This window comes from Amblyomma maculatum, chromosome 2 (assembly GCF_055883805.1).
Source record: "Amblyomma maculatum isolate TAMU_Amacu chromosome 2, ASM5588380v1, whole genome shotgun sequence".
NCBI lineage: Eukaryota > Metazoa > Arthropoda > Arachnida > Ixodida > Ixodidae > Amblyomma > Amblyomma maculatum.
In genome coordinates, this window is record NC_139345.1 from 116,491,625 (window position 1) to 116,510,826 (window position 19,202).

At 45.0% G+C, this 19,202-nt stretch overlaps 1 protein-coding gene across 1 annotated transcript; it reads right to left on the bottom strand.

Annotated features, from left to right (window-relative positions):
• Positions 1–312: 312 nt before the first annotated feature.
• LOC146199646 (uncharacterized) lies at positions 313–8,819 on the bottom strand. The gene is made up of 3 exons (XM_084595166.1): positions 8,375–8,819; positions 2,164–2,408; positions 313–885 (listed from the first exon to the last, which is right to left on the bottom strand). Exons 1-3 carry the CDS (start codon positions 8,376–8,378, stop codon positions 586–588), a joined length of 549 nt encoding a protein of 182 aa, XP_084451292.1. The 5' UTR covers positions 8,379–8,819; the 3' UTR covers positions 313–585.
• Between the last annotated feature and the right edge of the window lie 10,383 nt (positions 8,820–19,202).

A 19,202-nucleotide genomic window follows, 5' to 3' on the forward strand; every position in this document is an offset into this window, starting at 1 on the left:
ACAGACTTAAGAGCCTGGGTGGAGCATCTCGGGAGAATCCATTCTCGATGAACTAAGTGTGCTTGCTACGAACGTCTTTATTACAAGGCCACTTTTTGCACTCAGAACTCTGGCCCCAATGCACAGCCGGACAGCGCCAATCGCGTCAAGCACCTGCAGGAGAACTTGACACCAGTCGTACTGTGGGCGATTCTGTTCCGCGCAGCATGTTCGCAAGTGTTTGCAGGTACTTACTTGCAGGGTTGCAGCAGTATCTCGAATAAGACGGCTTGCGGCCCATGTATATCGCTACTCGGTTAAAAATATACTGTGCAATATGAGCAAAATCTTTATTAAATATATTATAAAAAGATACACGCGGTCTGCGCGTGTACAACAACGTCATCGAGGGCTCGCGGTCGTATGCGTAGAGGCCCTTGTCTTTGCTGAAGCACAATATAAAATAGTAGTTCCCTATAAAATTCTGCTGTTCGCAGAGAGACCTCTTGGGAAGGTGACAGTCGTATAGAGCTGCTCACTCCCCAGGCGAACGCACTGAATATATAATACAGTAGATACATGTTCACAGTTGCCTGTCGACGTCCGTCAGTGGCGCCGCTCCCTTCGGGCCATTGCTAGCCTGGCCGCCCAGTGCATGGGCGGGCGGACGTGCATGCCGACCGGTCCGTGGTGTCCCCGGTGTCCCAGCAGTCCCGGCCGGTGCCCCATGTGCGGAATGTGGGGTTGGTGGTGGTGATGGTGATGGCTGTCGTGCGTGGCCGCCGCCGCCACGCCGGCCACCGCGGCGCCAGCCACCATGCCCACGGCGGCGGCACCGGCCATGCCCAGGCCACTGCTACCGTGAGACTGCTGCGGTGGAGGTGCGGGCTGCACTTGCTGTACCGGCTGTCGCGCGAGAAAAAAACGCAACAGACTATGTAGCTTCGGTCGAACATGAAGAGGCGCTACGTTTCCATACTGCGCGTCAGTTATTAAAATCTGTTGCTGCAAGGCCTTTAATAAGAACCGGTCACTTAGTAACATTGTAAACGTACAGTGAACATTACGAACAAAAAAAGTTTCTTACAGCGTCATAACCCAAAATATAAAAATACGAGAGCTTGGTGCACACCACTTGTACACCACACAATACATGGTTTCGCACGGAGTCAATCGTGCGCAGTGGACCATATGCTCCTTATCATACATAGTAGGCAATGCTCAGAATAAATAAGCAACATGATCAGCAAAGGGCAATGCTTTACTTACTTAGGACTCGTGTGTTTCACCATAGCTGCAACTCTAGTAGAAGAGCTAATCTTAGCAAAATACCTAAACATTTTGTTGAAAATGCACCAAGATACACCAAGATCGTGGATCGAGAAAAGTACATGGATCTTGGACATAGCTCTCATATCGCTTCAGTTTTTTGTGGAAGCTGAAGCTAATTTCTTTGTTCCGAACACGTGAGCAAAGAGATGGCTATTATATCTCTAGGACCCGCTAAGCAAACCGCAGTCTATTTCGAACCATTCTATGAAATTAAGATAAATGCGCCAGTATTGATTAAAGTCACTGAATTAAACTGGCACTTGACATTTATTTTTGACTGAATTTGACATTTATCTATGCATAGTGGCATGATGAAAATTTAGCATTTTTAAATATTCCTGTCTAAGGTTCCGATCATTTGCAAGTATCTTCGAACCATGTTTGCAGTTTCATCACCATATAAGCCAAAGCCATGCATGGGCTTATTCTCACAATTATGAGTATAATTTTTCACATTTTTGTGCTATTGTGTCACGCGACCAAAAAAAGGCTATAATTTTGGACAAAATTTGCAGCTTTCCAGCATATGCACTTGTGGGCCTCAGAGGGATAACAGACTCACACAGTACGTCTTGGCGCTCGGAGAAAATGCACGTGCGTAGAACTGCATTGTCGGTTTTTGTGCGTATTGAGTGATGCCAAGTCTGTACCCGGTATGAACTAGTGCGACAGCATTCTCGATCTACGTTCCATCCCGACCTCGCGTGGACTTACAAAGCTTTTTCCGCACAAGCAAGCAGCATGTGCACACAGTAAACACTACATATCCCACTATCGCGTTGAAGGACACGCAGGCCTCTTTCGCGTGCCTGGCTCGACTGCAAAGTAATCACAATGGAAAGGCATGCTCACCGCGGTCTGTGCTCCGGGCTGCTGCTGCACGATGACCGTGACAGGTGGGGCTGACGCTGGCGCGGCGACGTAGGCTGGATTGTACGCCGGCTGCACACCGGCGGGCGGCGGTGCGTATCCAGCCGGCTGCATGGTCGCTGGCGCGGGGGCATAGTACGGCGGAGGAGCTGGACCCGCGCTTGACACTACGACCACTGGCTGCGGCTGCACGCCGGCAGGGGGCGGGTAAGGGTTGTAAGGCGCACCTGCGGAGACACCACTTGGTTAGAAACGCGGAAAGGTGTATGTAATCCAGAAACCAACTCTCAACGTGTGGTGAAATTCCCGCAGCTAGCGCCCACTGTTAGCACCCCACACAAAAGGGAAAAAATGAAGCTGACTCATACTTAAAATATTGAGCTGGCATTTACAGTGATTTTTAAATTTGATCTGTGCTCATCCTGACTGTAGTTAATGCTAGAATTAGTGCTCTCGGCATTGTTAGTCATTAGCATCAGACATTCACACAAAAGCCACCTGCTGGAGCCAGTTGCGCAGTATAGTCGTCTATGCGTGTACGCTGACCAGAGGGTCAGCGCTCTTTCTGTCCAAGCGTACACTTTCATATATGCCACCATAAACAGCGTTTTATAGCAGATAGCACAGCCAGAGCTTGTCGAGGAGTGTCTCCAGGCGTGAGAAATAACGCCAACGCGTCATTTAACCAGATTGTATGGGAACGAACACAAAAGAGAGCTTCAATTGCTTCGAATGCAGATATCCAAATTACGTCTTTAGGCGAACATTTCAAATGGAACACTGGTAGCATAGCCCGAATTAAAGGCCCGCAATTGGTAATACCTGGAATATAAACAGTGCGTTAAAGTGCGATATATTAATGGGATGTGGACCGTCGCCTGATCTACTTCAAAGTTACTTTAATTGGAGCAGAAAACATCACCAAGGAGGCAGTAGAAAAAGTGAAAGGAGGAAAAAGCGAGAAATTGAAACTATTTCTGACAGCATGAAAAGTAAGCATTAAAAATTGGTTTCAGAGCAAATGCTTGGTGTCACAAAAAGTGCAGATTACGAGGGCGTATAGTAAATCATCGTGCAAGACGAAGAACTAGCTGGTGAATGGTGCCAGTTAAAAAAAAAAGAAAGATAACCAGGTTCCACTCTAGCGAACTTCACTGTCAAAACCAGCATAGCAAAGAAGTCGGTACAGAGAGAGCATGCGACGGCACAAGGAATAAAGAAGGCGCTGTATCAGCATTTGGCTCGGCACGCTCTTCTGCAGGAGCTGCGATTTTTCTTGGGCTTACCGTCCAGCAACACACAACGGCGATATGCACGAGTGCGCAGATAAGTGAGACAAGTGTTTACTTTGGATATAATGTTCGCTGCGTGGCATAACCCGCACCATGAATACTCACTTTGCAAGACAAAGATTGAAACTCGACGCTTCACACTACGTTTCTTTAAAATGCGAAAGCTCTTTAACGTGTAAATTTTAGTAGAGTTTTTTCGTTCTTGGATGCACTGCCAATCTTGGGAAATTTTATGACACTGCTCGTTAGACTGTGCTTAGGTGTCTGCACCTTGTTTCATGCAGCAGCAACACCCAGCATAATTCGTGGAAAATGTGACACAGTGAAATTTGTGACAGAACGAGTCTACTTTTGCGCCATTCCCTCGAGTACGTGTGTAGCCGTCGGTGTTATACGTGGCGGCTACCGATTGTGTTTACAACATGCAGCTCACAACGAGGTTCCTTATGTCAGTCGCACTTCATGCTCAAAATGTGTTCGAAATTTAGCTAGTATACAAACAAGCTGGATTTCAACGCGGAATCGAGAAAAAGGTGAAATAAACGTCTAACGGATGCCTGAAATTTAAATGTCCGCGTTCATTGTCTTTACTTTCGCATTTTGGCTCTTTTTTGCGGCCATTATTACTTTCAAGACCTCTTAATACTCAGAATTATTAGATCATGTCTTTTTATCCTTCTCCGCTTGTTTGTGGATTACAAACACTTCATAGAAAGTGGAGCGATATAATTCGTAAGCGTCATTCATTTCAAGCGAAGCATATAGCACGTTCGGTCGAAAAGCCATCGGCGTAGTGGTAGTGGGCACCACTCGTCGCAAATATTCGCGCGGAAAAACCCTGATTGGTCGACAAGGTTCCACATAACGTCGTGCACGAATTTCAAACACACCACATTGAAAATAAAGCTATATAACGAATTGCGGCGGGTTCCAAATTAAGCCAAAATCGACGAGGAAGTTCCTCTAATTGAGGTGCTTCAGAAATTTGAAGTAATTCAGTGAAATAAATTTGCTGCCATTCGGATTCGAACCCAGGTCCTCTGCATGTTAGACGGGCAGGAAACTCATAAGCCATGTGTTAGAGGGGGGGCATCTATAAGTGAACGCGTTGTGGTGGGTACGATTTACTAACATGTGTTTTGAACGTCTACTGATGTTACAGTAATAATAATTTGAAAATTGAAATGATTTAAAAAGTAATTTACGCAATGAAAAGGCAGTGTTAAAAACGCTTCTTGTCCACTCTTAAAGCGAAGCTTAAGTGCCCCCTTTTTTTTAAACACCAACTCTGCTTGCCGCTATCTGGAAAAACCGTTAGCTGACGTCTTTATCAAGATGTGAACCAAGCGGCCTCAGAGCAAGTGTTTTCCTCTCGCGCGCGTAAACCACGCGCATTTGGCAGGTATTTAGAACTGCACAGCGGGGGTGAAACCTGTTTGCTTTCCACTTAGTGCGTCATGGGTGAAAGGAAAGTTACTAGACCTGCGAATGACTCACACTGCGGTATATCTGTTGACAGTTGTAGCCAAACTGGAACTGTAAAACCCGCACAGTGGTGTGGAAGCAAAATAAATTGCACGAATCAAGAAAGAACTCACATATGACTTCGTTCGCAAGCAAGACAACTGAGGAAAATGGTGGCAGCCCTGCACCGACCTTTCAAGATAAACAATGTTGGAATACAAGGGCTCTAGCAAATATGTACCGTTATTTTTCTAATTTGTTCCCTGGTTATATTTTTGTATATCTTTTGTGCCATGTGAACATTTTGTGAGGTTTCTTATGGAGGAAATGAGCCAAAATAAATATTGTTATAGATGCCAGGGCGCTAGCGAATACCTCTGTTAGTATCTTAATTTGTTCCTTAAATATATGTATCTTTTTTTTGCACCAGGTGCACATTTTGTGAAAGAGGTACATTCCTTGGAGGAAGAGCCAAATTCGCCCGTGTTCTGTGGCTAAAAACAGCGCTAACACGAGACGAAGCAGAGAGAGGGGACACGACGCTCGCCGGGTCCCCCCTTTCTCCTTCGTCTCGTGTTAGCGCTGTTTTTAGCCACAGATCATGCACCAACCAGCCCAAATTTCCACCTTGTTAAAGTTCACCTGTATTTTCACTTTATCGGCGAACTTTGAGGTAGCTTAGTGGCCTGTTAAACAGTAGTTTGCGATATCAGGATTCCGCACAGCATGGCCGCTAAGCTGCTGTTTCCGCGGTATGCGAGTCCAATTGGTAAACAAGAAAGGAAGAGAAAGTGGTCTTTCTGCAATGGAACTGAAAGCTCTCCACGGAGAAAGTATTCGTTTTACAATTTCGACGCGTTAAGTTATTTGGGGTGAATGTCACAAAAGCACTGGACCTTGGCTTGGAGGTGTCAATAGCGAGACCTGGAGATTATTCAGGTCATTGCCTGTCCAATGGGCTATCTCAATGAGATGTAGATTGGGGTACGTTCCCATGCATGTAACATAATGCGGCTAGTCGATGGGGACAACAAAGGGGTGCACATGCATATTGTCTGATAAGCGTCCGCGTGCGTTGCCAATTTTAGCCTAATGATAACGTCGAGAAAGTAAATGCAAGGTGGAAAGGGTGCGTGTGCTTTGTAGACAACGCGTAACGTGACAGCGCTCTCGGAGTGCGCTATGCGGCTGAACGTAGCCGAGTGTTATGTTGAAGGCATTGTCGCGACGCGGTATGCATGCATAATCAGACATTGACACTGGACTTAAACGGCGCTGTGAACGTTGTTACTGGTGGTGATAATAGCAGCGCAGTAAGTTCTCAGAATAGGGCGCGACTGCGCGTGAGTCTATTGTGAATTCTTACACTTCGGTCGACGATGTTCCGTGACGCCGTTTTGTGCTATTTGTTTCTCTGCGTCATTTATTTTAGATGCCTGTTAAGCAGAGAATGAAATCATCGGAGCTGATTACTCCTTGCGGGATGATGAAACCAGGTCAGCGCTCGGAAACAAAAGAAGCACGGCACCTAAAGAGTATGATTGACAAGACTACGGAAGGAGCATGAGCTAGTCTGTGACGTTCGCGCTTAAAAACCTTTTCCCGCCGCCAGAAAGTTAGTACAATACACGACCGCCCGCAGATAATAAAAAAATTCCAAGAACATGGAACTTGCACAACAGACCGTAAGATAAGGCATATAACACTTATATCATAGGCTGAGTAATCATGAAAGAAGCTAGCAGAATTGAGAAAGTCTGATATGGCGTAGCACAAGGCAGATATCAAAACCAGGTCACAATTACTTCCTGCACGCCAATATAGATAGAGCTCCGGCGCTTAGGCCCCACACTGTTTTGCTGTACACAGCAGTCTTCTGGCCTCCGAAAGTGGTATTTTTCAACTGCGTGTATTGTACTCTGCATGCTGGGATATTTCATGCTACAGGTGCTGTCTAGATGAGCAACTGAAGTGAATTTACTCTAAGAAGCAAATAGGCGCTTCACAGTGCATCCAAAATTCAGCTTGTGTATCCTGGTAGTTGAGTGGTTCAGAGGGAGAGCGAGACTGTAACGCATTACCATTCACATGAACTGTGGTGTAGACTTCCAGCGGAGTGCTTCAAAGAAGCAACTTTTATGATTATGCACAGGATTTGGCGCATTTTTCTGGCAGAAAACCGGGAGCTCCACATTGCGCTTCTGGATGAGGCAATGTATGCAGCATGCTGATAATGCTCAATTATCTTGTATTTTATTAATGACGACATAATCACTTCCTCTGATTTTATTTAGCTGCGTTGATTACGTACTATGTATTAAAATAAACCCACGAAAATCGACCCTCCCTCATTGCACTTAAAAGGTATGCTTATTACGTTTCGAGTTAGAGCAAAACAGCATTTCCCAGAATAGCCGTGCTGAAAGTAGTACAGTGTCGGTTGGTTACAGATCACATAGAACCACCACTTTCGTGACGTTCCGTCGAATGCCGTTAATTGCATCAGATTTGAATATTGACTTACCTGTTCATTCTTCAGATGAAATCTACTCTAGCGGCCGATGGCCTTACCTTTGCGCCAATACGCCTTACTATAGCTATCGGCCCTTACTTTTTTCTTTCATCTACATTTATGTATATTTTTCTGATATGACGTATAAAATGAAGCCGCATTTTAGTCAAATTTGAACAACCGATGGTCTAAATTTTCTGCGTCCTGCACAGCCAATGTCGCTGTTTTAGGACCACGAACCATATAAACCAAACCAAAACAATCAAACCTAAGCAAACAAAATCGATTAGAATGCTCAAAGACAAGCTTAGAGCTGCTGCCGAGGTGCTCCAACTTGCGCGTCGAAACTAGTAGTACATTTCAAAAGGCTGATAATTCAGTGATTTACGGTTCAGCGCTTTCCCCCTTTATTTGATTAGTAATTTTCGGAGAAAGCAGAATACACAGTTAATAACTGATCAGCAGTTTCTACGTTGCTCGTGCGTATGCTTAACTGTGTGATTAAAAAAAGCTTTAATCGAACAAACTGTCGTTTTCATTTTTTCTTTTTTCTGCAAAACAATAACACTGATTCTCCGTTTCACCTCATTTCCTTTATGATGAACGATGCAGTATCTGAAGCTATGGGTGGCAATATGCGGGAGTTGCAAGTATTCATGCGCATCTCTTTAGGGAAACTTATAATAATGATGCTCAGAACACGCACGCGAAACTGCTTACTTTTGCGGCCTCCGTAGACGCGACCCGCGATAATTTCTGCAGGCACACTTGACAAGATGGTAGAAAGTAGCAAACAAAGTGCAAGCTGAGTTGCATCGCATGTACTACTTTCACTGAGGCAGCATACCCGAAAGCTGAAGCAGCACTGCAAACCGACCCTACTTCACTCACAAAACGCGATCCAAAACGTTTGGTATGTACTTACTCATATTTAAAGGCGTGGCTTCCAGGCAGCGACTAGGTCAACCAAAACACATCCAACGTGAGGCTAACTTCGGTATAGAGTCTGTAGCACACGTTAGAACCGCTTGCTGTGAGCGCCAGGCGAAATATGGGGCGTTACTGCCCACTAACGTCCCCTTGTGTGTACGTATCACCGTTATCGAAACCCGCCGTTATCTTGCTCGTCGAACGCTAGTCCCCTCGTGATATCGAGTCAGGCTGCTCTCTTTGACGTCTGAACCGACGTTGCGCTTGCAGCTTTCTCTCCGCCACTCGCATCTTTCGCTCTTCTCCCACCCCGCACCCTCCGGCATGAGCAATACACGTGGGGACAACTGCGTCACCTCCCCGATGCCAGTACACAACGTTCATAGACACAGCTGGATTGTTTTCCGCTCGCTGTGCCCCTCTCATCCGCTACGCCCTTGATCGAGGTCCCGAGGACTCAGGCTGCCTGCATGCCTCGCGCGCGGCCACATAGACACCGCACTTATCCGCATCCGAGCTGCCTTTCCGTTTCGTTGCCCTCTTTTCCGGCAAATATGTCCTCTCCTCACTTTGCGCACGTGCCTCCACGTATATCGGCTGCTGAAACGCTTCCGCTGTTTCTCGTTCAGTGTATGCTGTTCTTTATTTTGTTTTTGTTTTTCTAGCGCCCTTCTCCGATAACGTTCCAGGAGAAAGCTGGCCAATGTGCTGCAATCTGCGTGCTCTTATCGGGTGCTTGTGCGGTGACTCATTGTGTTCGCGAAGGGAAAAGAAACGTTCTTCTCCCTTTTCGCTGTGCGCGTAATTGCGTCTATAGAGGACAACGCAATTTCCAGCAATAGCGCGCGAGTCACGTAGGTGAGTCGTCGCGACAGTAGCGAAAGTGTCTCTGAGGCAGCACCCTCTTCACAATGTACCGTTGAAGTTTCTTCTGTAGTGTCGAAGACACACGGTGGATTTGTTCTGTGCAATTATTTCTTCCTCATCTATATATATGTTTCTGCACTGATCAGGCAAAAAGTACGTCATCTGGTCAGGACATCTCACCAAAAAAGGGGAAAAATTAGCGACGGCCTAGCTGTACTAATCATTAAGTTTCATTTGAAATTGCTGGTCTTTCTTAGTTAGGCTGAAGATGAAAGTCAAAGTTTAATTCGTGTCATAATAAAAAGCCGAAATTATGTGGTGGTCAAGAGTGGCAAAAGTGGGGATTTGTTTCTTGGCTACGGACCATTCGGAGAAAGCTACAGAAATTTTCCTATTGTCATATTAGAATTTCTGTGGGTTTTTTTGACAGTGAACCTGTTGTGACAACTGAAATTTTTATAGAAATGTCATAAAGTTTGTGTAGTTACAGCAGAAAATTACTACACAACTTCTGACTACAGAAATTCCATCATCCATCAGGTATAGAGTTTAACGCGACTTTATCAGCGCAAGTTAATGTCGCTGCGAACTCTTCCATGCCTTTTTATCCTTCGTGCTTAACCGCCTGCATAGGGCTTGCGCGATTCTACGTGACTTTAGGATTCTCTGCATAATCATCACGCGGGACACCTCTCTACCGGGGTAGATGTAGTTGCAGTTTATTCGTATGTCAACATAGTTGGCTTGGTTTATGGAATTTAACTTCCCAAAGCAACTCAGGCCTATAAGAGACGCCGTAGTGGAGGGCTCCGGAAATTTCGACCACCTGGAGTTCTTTAACGTGCACTGGCATCGTCAGCACACGGGCGCCTGGCTTTGGACATGGTTGACAGGAGCAAGAAACAGATCTTCGGCGACTATCCAGCTTTATACAGGGCGCATAGTCATTCAGATAAGATCGCCGTTTTGAAAGTAAACGTCCGCTTTTGCCAACTTTCGTCATGCTTTGTTAAACATGGCGATGCGTTCAAAATATTAGATTACAGCCAGATAAAAGACAACGCCTTCGATAACATGATCAAATCGATAAAAACCGCAGGCATTTAAAGTCCATGTTACATCAAGGGCAGACGCAAAAAGTGCAAATAGACGCGGGGTGAACGTGCGGCACTAATGAGGAGGAGGAAGATGAGGAGGAAAGGCAGGGATGTTAACCGGTAAAAGAAACCGGTTTGCAACCCTGCACTGGGGGAAAGGAGTGAGTGGATATATTTGTTGTTGCGGCACTAAGAAGAGCAAAAAACCTAACCGCTCTTTTACCTCACACAGCCTTGACCTTTGGCTTACGTTGAAGTCAGCTCGGCCGATTCTACAGAGCCACCCACACCTTCCTCCGCGCCATAGCTTGATTTGATGATGCTTTACTCTGAATAACCGCTTACCGTCTACTGTATCCGAAAGCGCAGAATCGTGGCTTTGCAGATAAGGAGCTGTCCGAGACAGCACGAATGGGGCGCTGAACGCAGCAAATCGGGATGCTGGCGTGCGCTGTTTTGAACCCCTGTAGAGTTAGTAACATAACAAGGAAGAAAAAAATGGAGAGGTTTAACGTGGTTAGACCTATAGTATAGCTTGCAAATACTAGTATGGTGTTGTTTATTTGAAGACGGCAGATGCAGATGACGTCGTCGCTATCTTCTCTCCTGATGTTTACGCAGCTTGAGGCGGGGTATCTCAGCCTTTGACAACTGCCGCGGTAGCTGCAGCTTGCTGTGCATTACTAAACAGACTAAATTTATACGGTGCATCAAGCAAGTTTATACGCTTAAACCGCGTGACACACGCGCCAGTGCTGACGTCACACGGACGTTTATTGTAAGCGAACACAAAGATAAATACACTCAAGATAGTGACGTCACAGAAACACTCGACCAATCCGGACCAGGCCATGTAATTCGGTAAATACCACCTGCCATTGACACGAACGTGAGTGCATGGGACCGTGATGTACGTATACGATGTCCAAGTTGCCACTGGCGACGCAGATAAAGAAACAAACCTTACAAGTGTGCCTGCATGGTCTAGAAGTAGCTGTCTGATTCGGGATGCGAGAGTCTGGTAAAGATACATATATACTACGAAATATACATTTGCGCTAAACTAGAAAATAAGCATCTTCAATATACCAGGTGCTTCAGGGGAACCGGTTCCTAATTTTTAAAGATAGGCTACTTGAGGCATGAAGACGGATTCTGCAGCGCCGCAATACCAGTGTTGGCGGACATCAGAAAAAGGCCAGCAAAGTTAACTAGGAAGCTTGGCAACCATTTTCTGATAACTAACTTGAATTAATGCATTTTGGTGTCTGGTGAAAATTAGAAGATGGTAGCCGGCCGTTAGTAATAACCACATCAGTTTTAGAATTTCGAAAACGCGATTACCCTCGGTGCTGAGGCTTGACCAATTTTGGTTGCCTTACGCCAAAAGACGTGCGCTTTAATAACCCGTGCTCTATGCAACGCCCCTGTGACATCAGTCATTATCACTCGTGCCCACTGTACTCTCTGTTCCGTATGGGCTGGGGCGTGGTATTGTGGGGCAGGGAGGTACGGCAGCGAGCAGCGCAAGTACTGCGGCGCGTAACCAAATCATTATATTCTGCTTTAACCTCAGCCACATTCTCTACGATGGCTTAGTTACTTTGGCTTCCACATGCTGAGTTTAAGTGAGTGGTTCAAATCTGCTGTGACGGCGACATTTCGGCGGATGAGAAATGCAAAATCGCCTAGAGTACTGTGCGATGCCAGTACACATTAAGCATTCAGTGAATTAATATAAAGCCCTCTACTGTGAGGGCTTTCTGGACCTGAGATTGAGACTGTAAGCCATGCATGACCTTAACCTGAACTACGGAATCAAAGGAAACGCGATTTCTATAGATTTTCGTTGTATCTGCGCGCCTGGTTGACTGAGAAATATCTCTGAAAATTAGGTCAGCAAACGAAAAATATTTTTGGTCTTGTTTCTTTTCCACAATCACCGGCCGTATAGGGCTCCCAGTCTAAGGTTTGGAGTCGTGACAGCAGCGCCGCATCCAGCCCCTACAGCGCGAAGCGAAATTGCCGAGAGCCTGCAGCGGAGTGTAGCCAGGTGTGGTGACGCTTTTGTCAGTGCGAAACTTGCATCGCGCCTAATATGTCTCGAGGTTTTGCAATGGCATCTGTTCCTCCATCTTTGTGGAAAGCAAGAAATCCTTGTTGTTATGTTGCGGAGTGTCACAACAGTTTGCGCAAAGCAAATAACCTTGAACCGTCAGTGAAGTTTTGTGGCTTCCCTGCAGTGACGCGAAGCGCGGATAGCAGTTGTCCGCAGAATCAAGTAAGTGTGGCCTTTATAAATAATCCAATTCAATTTATTCACCGGAAATTTCTGGATGGTTTCCTGGATAAAAGCTGCTTACGTAGCTTAACTAGGTCCAGGAAACCAAGGCATAACGTAGAGCAATGAGACATCTAATTAGAAGTCATCAGTGACTACAAAACATATTAAACATATTAAATGGTGAATTATAAACCACAAAATGAGAGGCACTGATAAGGTAAAAAAAGTCAAGGAATGCCTAAATGTATAAAAAACACAGGCAACTAAAAAAGGCACTGCACTGGAACAGAGAAAAGCAAAAGTTCGAGAAGGACATCGAGGTAGTAAACAAACAAAAGAATAGTATAAATAGTATTACAATATTTACAATTTTACGAAGCAGCTCCGTAGTCCCTTTCTGTTATAGTTAGTAGTGTTTTGAAATGGGCGTTCAAGGTGTGGGGAAGGTTGTGCGCAAAAGACTAATATATAGCTGCTAAGAAAAAAAAAATGGTATGACCCATACATCCTGATTTCATGTGTTCATCAGAGCTTGGCGAATTTCTAAAGATGCCAAAGTTCATAAATAATTTATAATATGGGTGGTTGGAAAATACATGAGTTGCAAGAGACGAAATTCATATAGGTTATCTACGCGGATAATAGAATGTGCTTGGAAGGCAGTTGCTATTGGAGTTGATTATCAAGATTTGCAATATAGGAAACAATTCTTTTCTTTTTTTTTGTGGTATGAACAATTTATTCATGTTAGTCTTAGTAGTTGTGGCCCATACAAACTGTAATAATTTAAATACGACTAGAACAATGCAAAATAAATGGGCATTTTGCATTTTAGAGACAAAGTGCCGCGGCATCTTGAGAGCGCACCTGCAACTGAAGAACGTTTTTTGCAAAGGTGGACAATTTGGTCATCCCAAATCAAGCTAGATGAAAAATATACTCCTAATGTTTTATGCTCGCGAACAACGTAATTTACCTGTTTTTCAAAGTTTAATGCATAATTCTGATCTAGAACTTTATTCTTAGCGCGAGATATTATTGCTTTGGTTTTTGCAGCATTGAATTGAAGTCCATTTAATAGTGACCAAGGTGATATTTTTCTAGAGCAACGTTACGCTTTGCTATGAGATACTCCAGGTCAAGGTCAGAGATAAGCAAAGTAGTGCCGTCGGCGCATATAATAAACTGAATTGTATTGTTGATGCTAATAATGTAATTATTGAATACATTGAATAGTAAGGGCCCCAGATGGGTGAATAAACAATCCGCAATAATTAATTAGTCGTTCTTACGCTAACTCATGCAGTGCTTGGCGCAGCTGCATTTCGGAACTTTACAATTTACGATCAAGTGCACTTCATCGATATTTCGTGTTTTTGAAAATAAATTTCTCCAAGTGCATGTCTGCTCAAGCTTGCAGACATACACGCTCAGACAAATTTGCGCTGTACTCATGCGCAACCGTTCTTAGGAATATAATGGCGCATATCACCTACCAGAAAAGATTTTTTTTTTTTACAGTGCGTGCACACATGAATGTGTGAGCTAGAATGTTGCCGTGTGTTAAATCATGCATATATAATAGAAACGCGTGTAATACAATGCGAAATTACGTGCGTAATGAAGGGTAAGTTGAGGTGATTAATTATTGCTGCAGCGCTTTAAAGACTAGACAGGGTGCGCAGAAATCCGAACCGTTCTTCGCTACCAGTGCGAGCTCATTTATTACCAGGAAACCTGAGATTTTGTGCACTTATCTCGGGGTGCACGTCGTAGGCGATGTGTTGTTTCATCTGCGGCACACAATTTGCGTGCACGGAATTATGACTGCCCTGCTTGATCCACACTATGGACATTAGATATCAATTGCTCTCTCTTAGTGAGGTTTGCAGATGGAAAATTTCAAGAATTAAAAAACAACAACAACAACAACAACAAAAACAGCGCTACTAAGACGGGACAGGCGAGCAGACAAAACACATGCGCTGACTAGCAACCATATGATTTATTGCTTCAAGTGAGGCAGCATATAAGGAAAAACAGGACAGTGAAAAAACAGGGAAAAAAGGAATCTCACAATCACACACATGATTGAGAACCCATAAACACTGCGCATACTTTTGTGGAGAGGAGGCTCATTTCCAAGGCCCACAGTATAAAAAAGCTAGGTCACCTGTGCATCAGCAGCTCGTCGAAAGCTCTCCCCACAAAAGAATGCGTGTATCTTGATCAGTGTTAATGGGTTTTCAATCGTGTGTGTAGTTGTGAGATTCCTTTTTTTCCTTGTTTTTTCACTGTACTGTTTTTCCTTATATGCTGCCTCGCTTGAATCAATAAACCATATGGTTGCTAGTCAGCGCATGTGTTTTGTCTGCTCGCCTGTCCCGTCTTAGTAGCGCTGTTTCCATTCGTGATCATCTACCAACAGCCTGTATTCGCCTTCTTCTGAAAATTTCGAGATTGCACCTTTTTTCTTTAGACAGGACTATCTGGTACAGAACAAAACGAAACTCCTCGGCGGCTTTGCTCCCACTGCATCAAATTCCCACTGAAGAGGGCGCTGATTGCTTACTTTTGGAGCGCCGCCTGGCGAGGTTAGGATCCCTATGAACCTTCCTTATCCATCGCGCGTTTTAGCGTTCTGTGCTTGCTTCAGCTCTTTGCTGATGACTGCGCTTTACGTGCACGACCACCAGTTGAATGACCGAGACCGTAAAACAACGGTCAAATGCATCTCCCTTGATCCTAAGCTCAACAGGAAGAACGAAACTCTGCTCCCGTACACGAACGCGGTATCCGGTGCGTTCGCTCTTTGCGTGCACCGAACTTCCCGTCAGATGTGCTGTGAAGATGGACACCGCACACGCTCGGAGTATCGTGTAGAACTGCCGGAAACATCCACCAGGAAAGCAATTGATGCAGTCATGGTGCTGCGGTATACTCTTAGCAGTTTCAAACAGAGGTAAAACGTACTGCTCTGTACAGATGAGCTTACACGAGACGCCAACACCCCGAAGAGATGAGTGCACGCAGTATTGTCAGTCAGCGCGTCTCCATTGAACGCCGTCCTGCTCATTATAGGAGTCAAACAGAGCCAGTCGATGAATCACAACGATGGCAACGAATGGCGGAAAAATTTATTATTGTTAAGTCGATGGTTTAAAGAAGATTTATTCTTGGCTTGGTAGACTTCGCATGACACTCGTAGCTTGTTTACACCATTATGAATATCCCAGGTAGTCGCCGTCATCTGAAACGAGCCGGGGAGATGAGGAAAATGATATCGTTATGGACGAACTTGCGAGGCGATTAATGAGTTGCATTTTGAATGCTTTGCTTCTAGGCTTCGCATATTTACAGAACTCTTACGCCGGACTAGGCCATGGGCGTTCTAAATAATTGTGACTTTAGGAATACATCACACGTAGACATTTTTCATTCCTCCACGTCCGCACGTTTGACCCGTACGTCCGAGCTCGCCGGCAGGGGCCAACTAGCTAATCTACGAGGTCATCTACGCAGTTTGCGATAAGTGTCAGGACATGTAGTGTTATTTGTAAATACCTTGGTGCTTATTACTGTATAGGCTGGAGGAGACCCGAAAATAAATCGATCATCTCATTTTAATGGTCGACCGCGTTGTTACCACGAGAATAGCGCAAGAGATGGCAGTGCAGATTTGCGGAAATGACGCACATGGGAGTGTGGTAGTTTCCATACTACAAAGGAATGCACCTTGATGTTGTAATCGAAAATCACGAATTCAATTCCTGCAACCAGCGTTAGCGCAAACGTGGTTTCGAGTTTCTTGCATGCGAGAAAAGCGTTAGCATAGAGTCATAACCACCAGCCCCCTTTTCGGGACATTTTTCACAAGTATAAACAGAAACAGGGCACGGTATTGCATCCCTTTTCTCTCCTCAGGTCACCGTCCAGATTTATTTTCTGACACATTTTATTGTGCGGCTATAGCGGCAGTTTACTGCCAAGGAAAATGTGCCTGCGCCTTTATGTTGCCCTTAAAGCCATTTTTATTTACGCATCGACTCTGTATCAGCAAGTTATTCGGAAATAATGTAATGGCTGCATGTGCCTTTTTTTGGCAGGACGTGAAAGCGGAGCTGAAATAAAAAAAAAGTGCTTAACGCGAGAGTTCTGTCGCGTAAATCCCATAGACATTTACAGAGCGGAAGCACGACGACAATAAGATGATATGCGACGCACGCTTTAGCGACACGCGCATGTGACACGTACAGAAATCACAGATTCGCTATTTTCGGGCAAACAAGTGCTGTGGCGCGCTATATACATTTCCGGACGCCCACACAAAGCCAAGTAACGTGCGGTACGGAAGATGGCTATTGTATAGGAGGGCTGTTTTTATCGGCATTGAGAGGACCGTGCAGATTACTCCCGGGTCTGGAATTATCTCTGTTACTATACGTTGCCAACGCTTTTGCCAAGTCCTGCTGCGAAGTCTCTACATCTTTCATGTGGCTATGTACTGCACGGCTAACGAAGGATGCCGATAAATAAGCTGCTGTACACGCTCATGTCGTGGACACAGCTAAGAGCGAAAAAAAAACGAGAACAAAAAAGCGAAACAACAACAACAACAACAACAACAACAGAATGTCATTGTTGTTTCGGGGCCTTCTCCTTCATCTCGTGCGCTCCGTCCACAAAATTAACTTAAACTTCATGCTTATGTGACTTAAGGGGGCAGTGCGTTTTAAAAGGAAATTCCGCATTTCCTACGTTCTTCGTTTGCGCCACGCTTTGTAAAGAAATTACTAATTCTAGGTTGCACCAGAGTGCAAAGCATGTCATTGCCTGTATACCGCCCCACTGGGAGGCTTCAGATAAAAGAGCACCATTATAGAATGCGCTTTGGCACCAAATGGTGCGTTTATAGGGCGGCGCAAGTAGCGAGTGCCATAATTGCTTTTAGCTGCTCAGACTATAACTTGATTCGGCGATCATAATTAACCACCGATAACATACGATGATGGTGCAGTCGATATTTAGGCTGATTGATTTCTGTTGGAGTAGAAGATGGATAGTTTTTTTTTTACGCTTGCACTCACGAATCTGTAGATCGATAGCTGAGAAACGTTAAGTTGTTCTCACCTATAGATTAATAAGCACTGCTACGAATTCGTGCACCGCAGGCAGGATGAACACTGATGTATTCGAACGCTCGACTATAAGCTCCAAATAAGGATATCGGGGTATATAAACTTTGTATGTCCTCTCCACACTAAGCGATTAGTTACATCTTTGCTTACACTATCGCAACGGCTTTAATAAAGGAGAGAAAAATCTGACTTTCTTAGGGAGCGGCTGGAAGGCATTAATTAGGATGTCTACTCAACATTCAATGCTTGCTGTGCAATAACTTAAGTTCTCGTAAACGACGCCTTCGGTTGCGCGCCGTAATGCGCTGCTGGTGTATACGAAACAAGGCTTGTATGTCTCCCATTGTCGCCGCTGTATTCCGAAATTTTCGTGAACTGGAGCACCATCTGCAGGTTTCTGCATATGGCAGTCTGACCTTGTGCGTTTGGCACGCACAGAGTTGCCTTTGGTGGCTACTTTGGTAAGAATTGGCTGCTTTATGACCCTGTCTGTATAGCGATGAAATTTTAGTACGGCTTCCTGGCTACTTCCTGGACATTTCGAACGTTTTCTCGGGCCCGTTTGCTACCCACCTTTTAGGTGTGGGAGATACAATAGCAAAACCAATAATTAAATCCATTATTTACAAGCTTCGCTGCCATGGTAGGCGATGCACATTATGCCTGCTAACGGAGATAGTGTGCATCGACGAAACCTTGCGCTCTATGTTGGGAACCTACACTTATTGGCGACACTATTTTATGAGGACGCGCTTGCAGTCTCCACACTCGAGGCTGAAGGGAGGCGCTATCTGAGGAACACCGTGCATCTAAAGTACTTCGTCCGTGAGGATACCGCATGCTAAACTGGCTTATTGCACCAAGCAGTTGCGAAGAGTAGAGATAGCTACCTCAAAATTTCGACGGTCCGCAATAAAATCGACCGAGCGCTTCGTTCAGACCCTGACGAGAAGTTTTCATAACATGGTGTATACACAAGGGGGAGCAGCGCAAGCTAAACGCGGACAAAAAGGGAGGACGAGACACACACAGCGCCGACCTACAACTGAAGGTTTATTTCAGACACATCAGTAAATATACAGTAGCATCAAGGGATACAACAACAACCTGGTTAGGAACAGTCATCGCCATCAGAAAACATACAGGTAAACACAGATCATCCAGCTCCCGATAAGAACTGCAATTCTTTATCTATAAGCGCTATGGAGGGGGTGCTGACACAATGTTCTTTAAGATGCGCAATGTTTAAAGCTTCAATAATCTCTCGCGTGGTTTTGTCACCACACCTGCTTATCACCCTCGTGTTGCCCAACTCAGGGGTGCATTTGCAATCTCTGCAATGAATTCCCAGATGGCCCGAGATTCGTTGCGTAACATTGTGATTGTGCTCAGACAATCTCTTGCTGAGGCATCTGCCGGTTTGGCCTACATATGCAT

What these genes read in the sequence shown, in the direction of transcription:
- LOC146199646 (XM_084595166.1), bottom strand. An exon ending in AGCCCGGAGCACAGACCGCG is followed by an intron (nt 886 to 2,163) that starts GTGAGCATGCCT and finishes CTCGCGCGACAG; the next exon opens with CCGGTACAGCAAGTGCAGCC.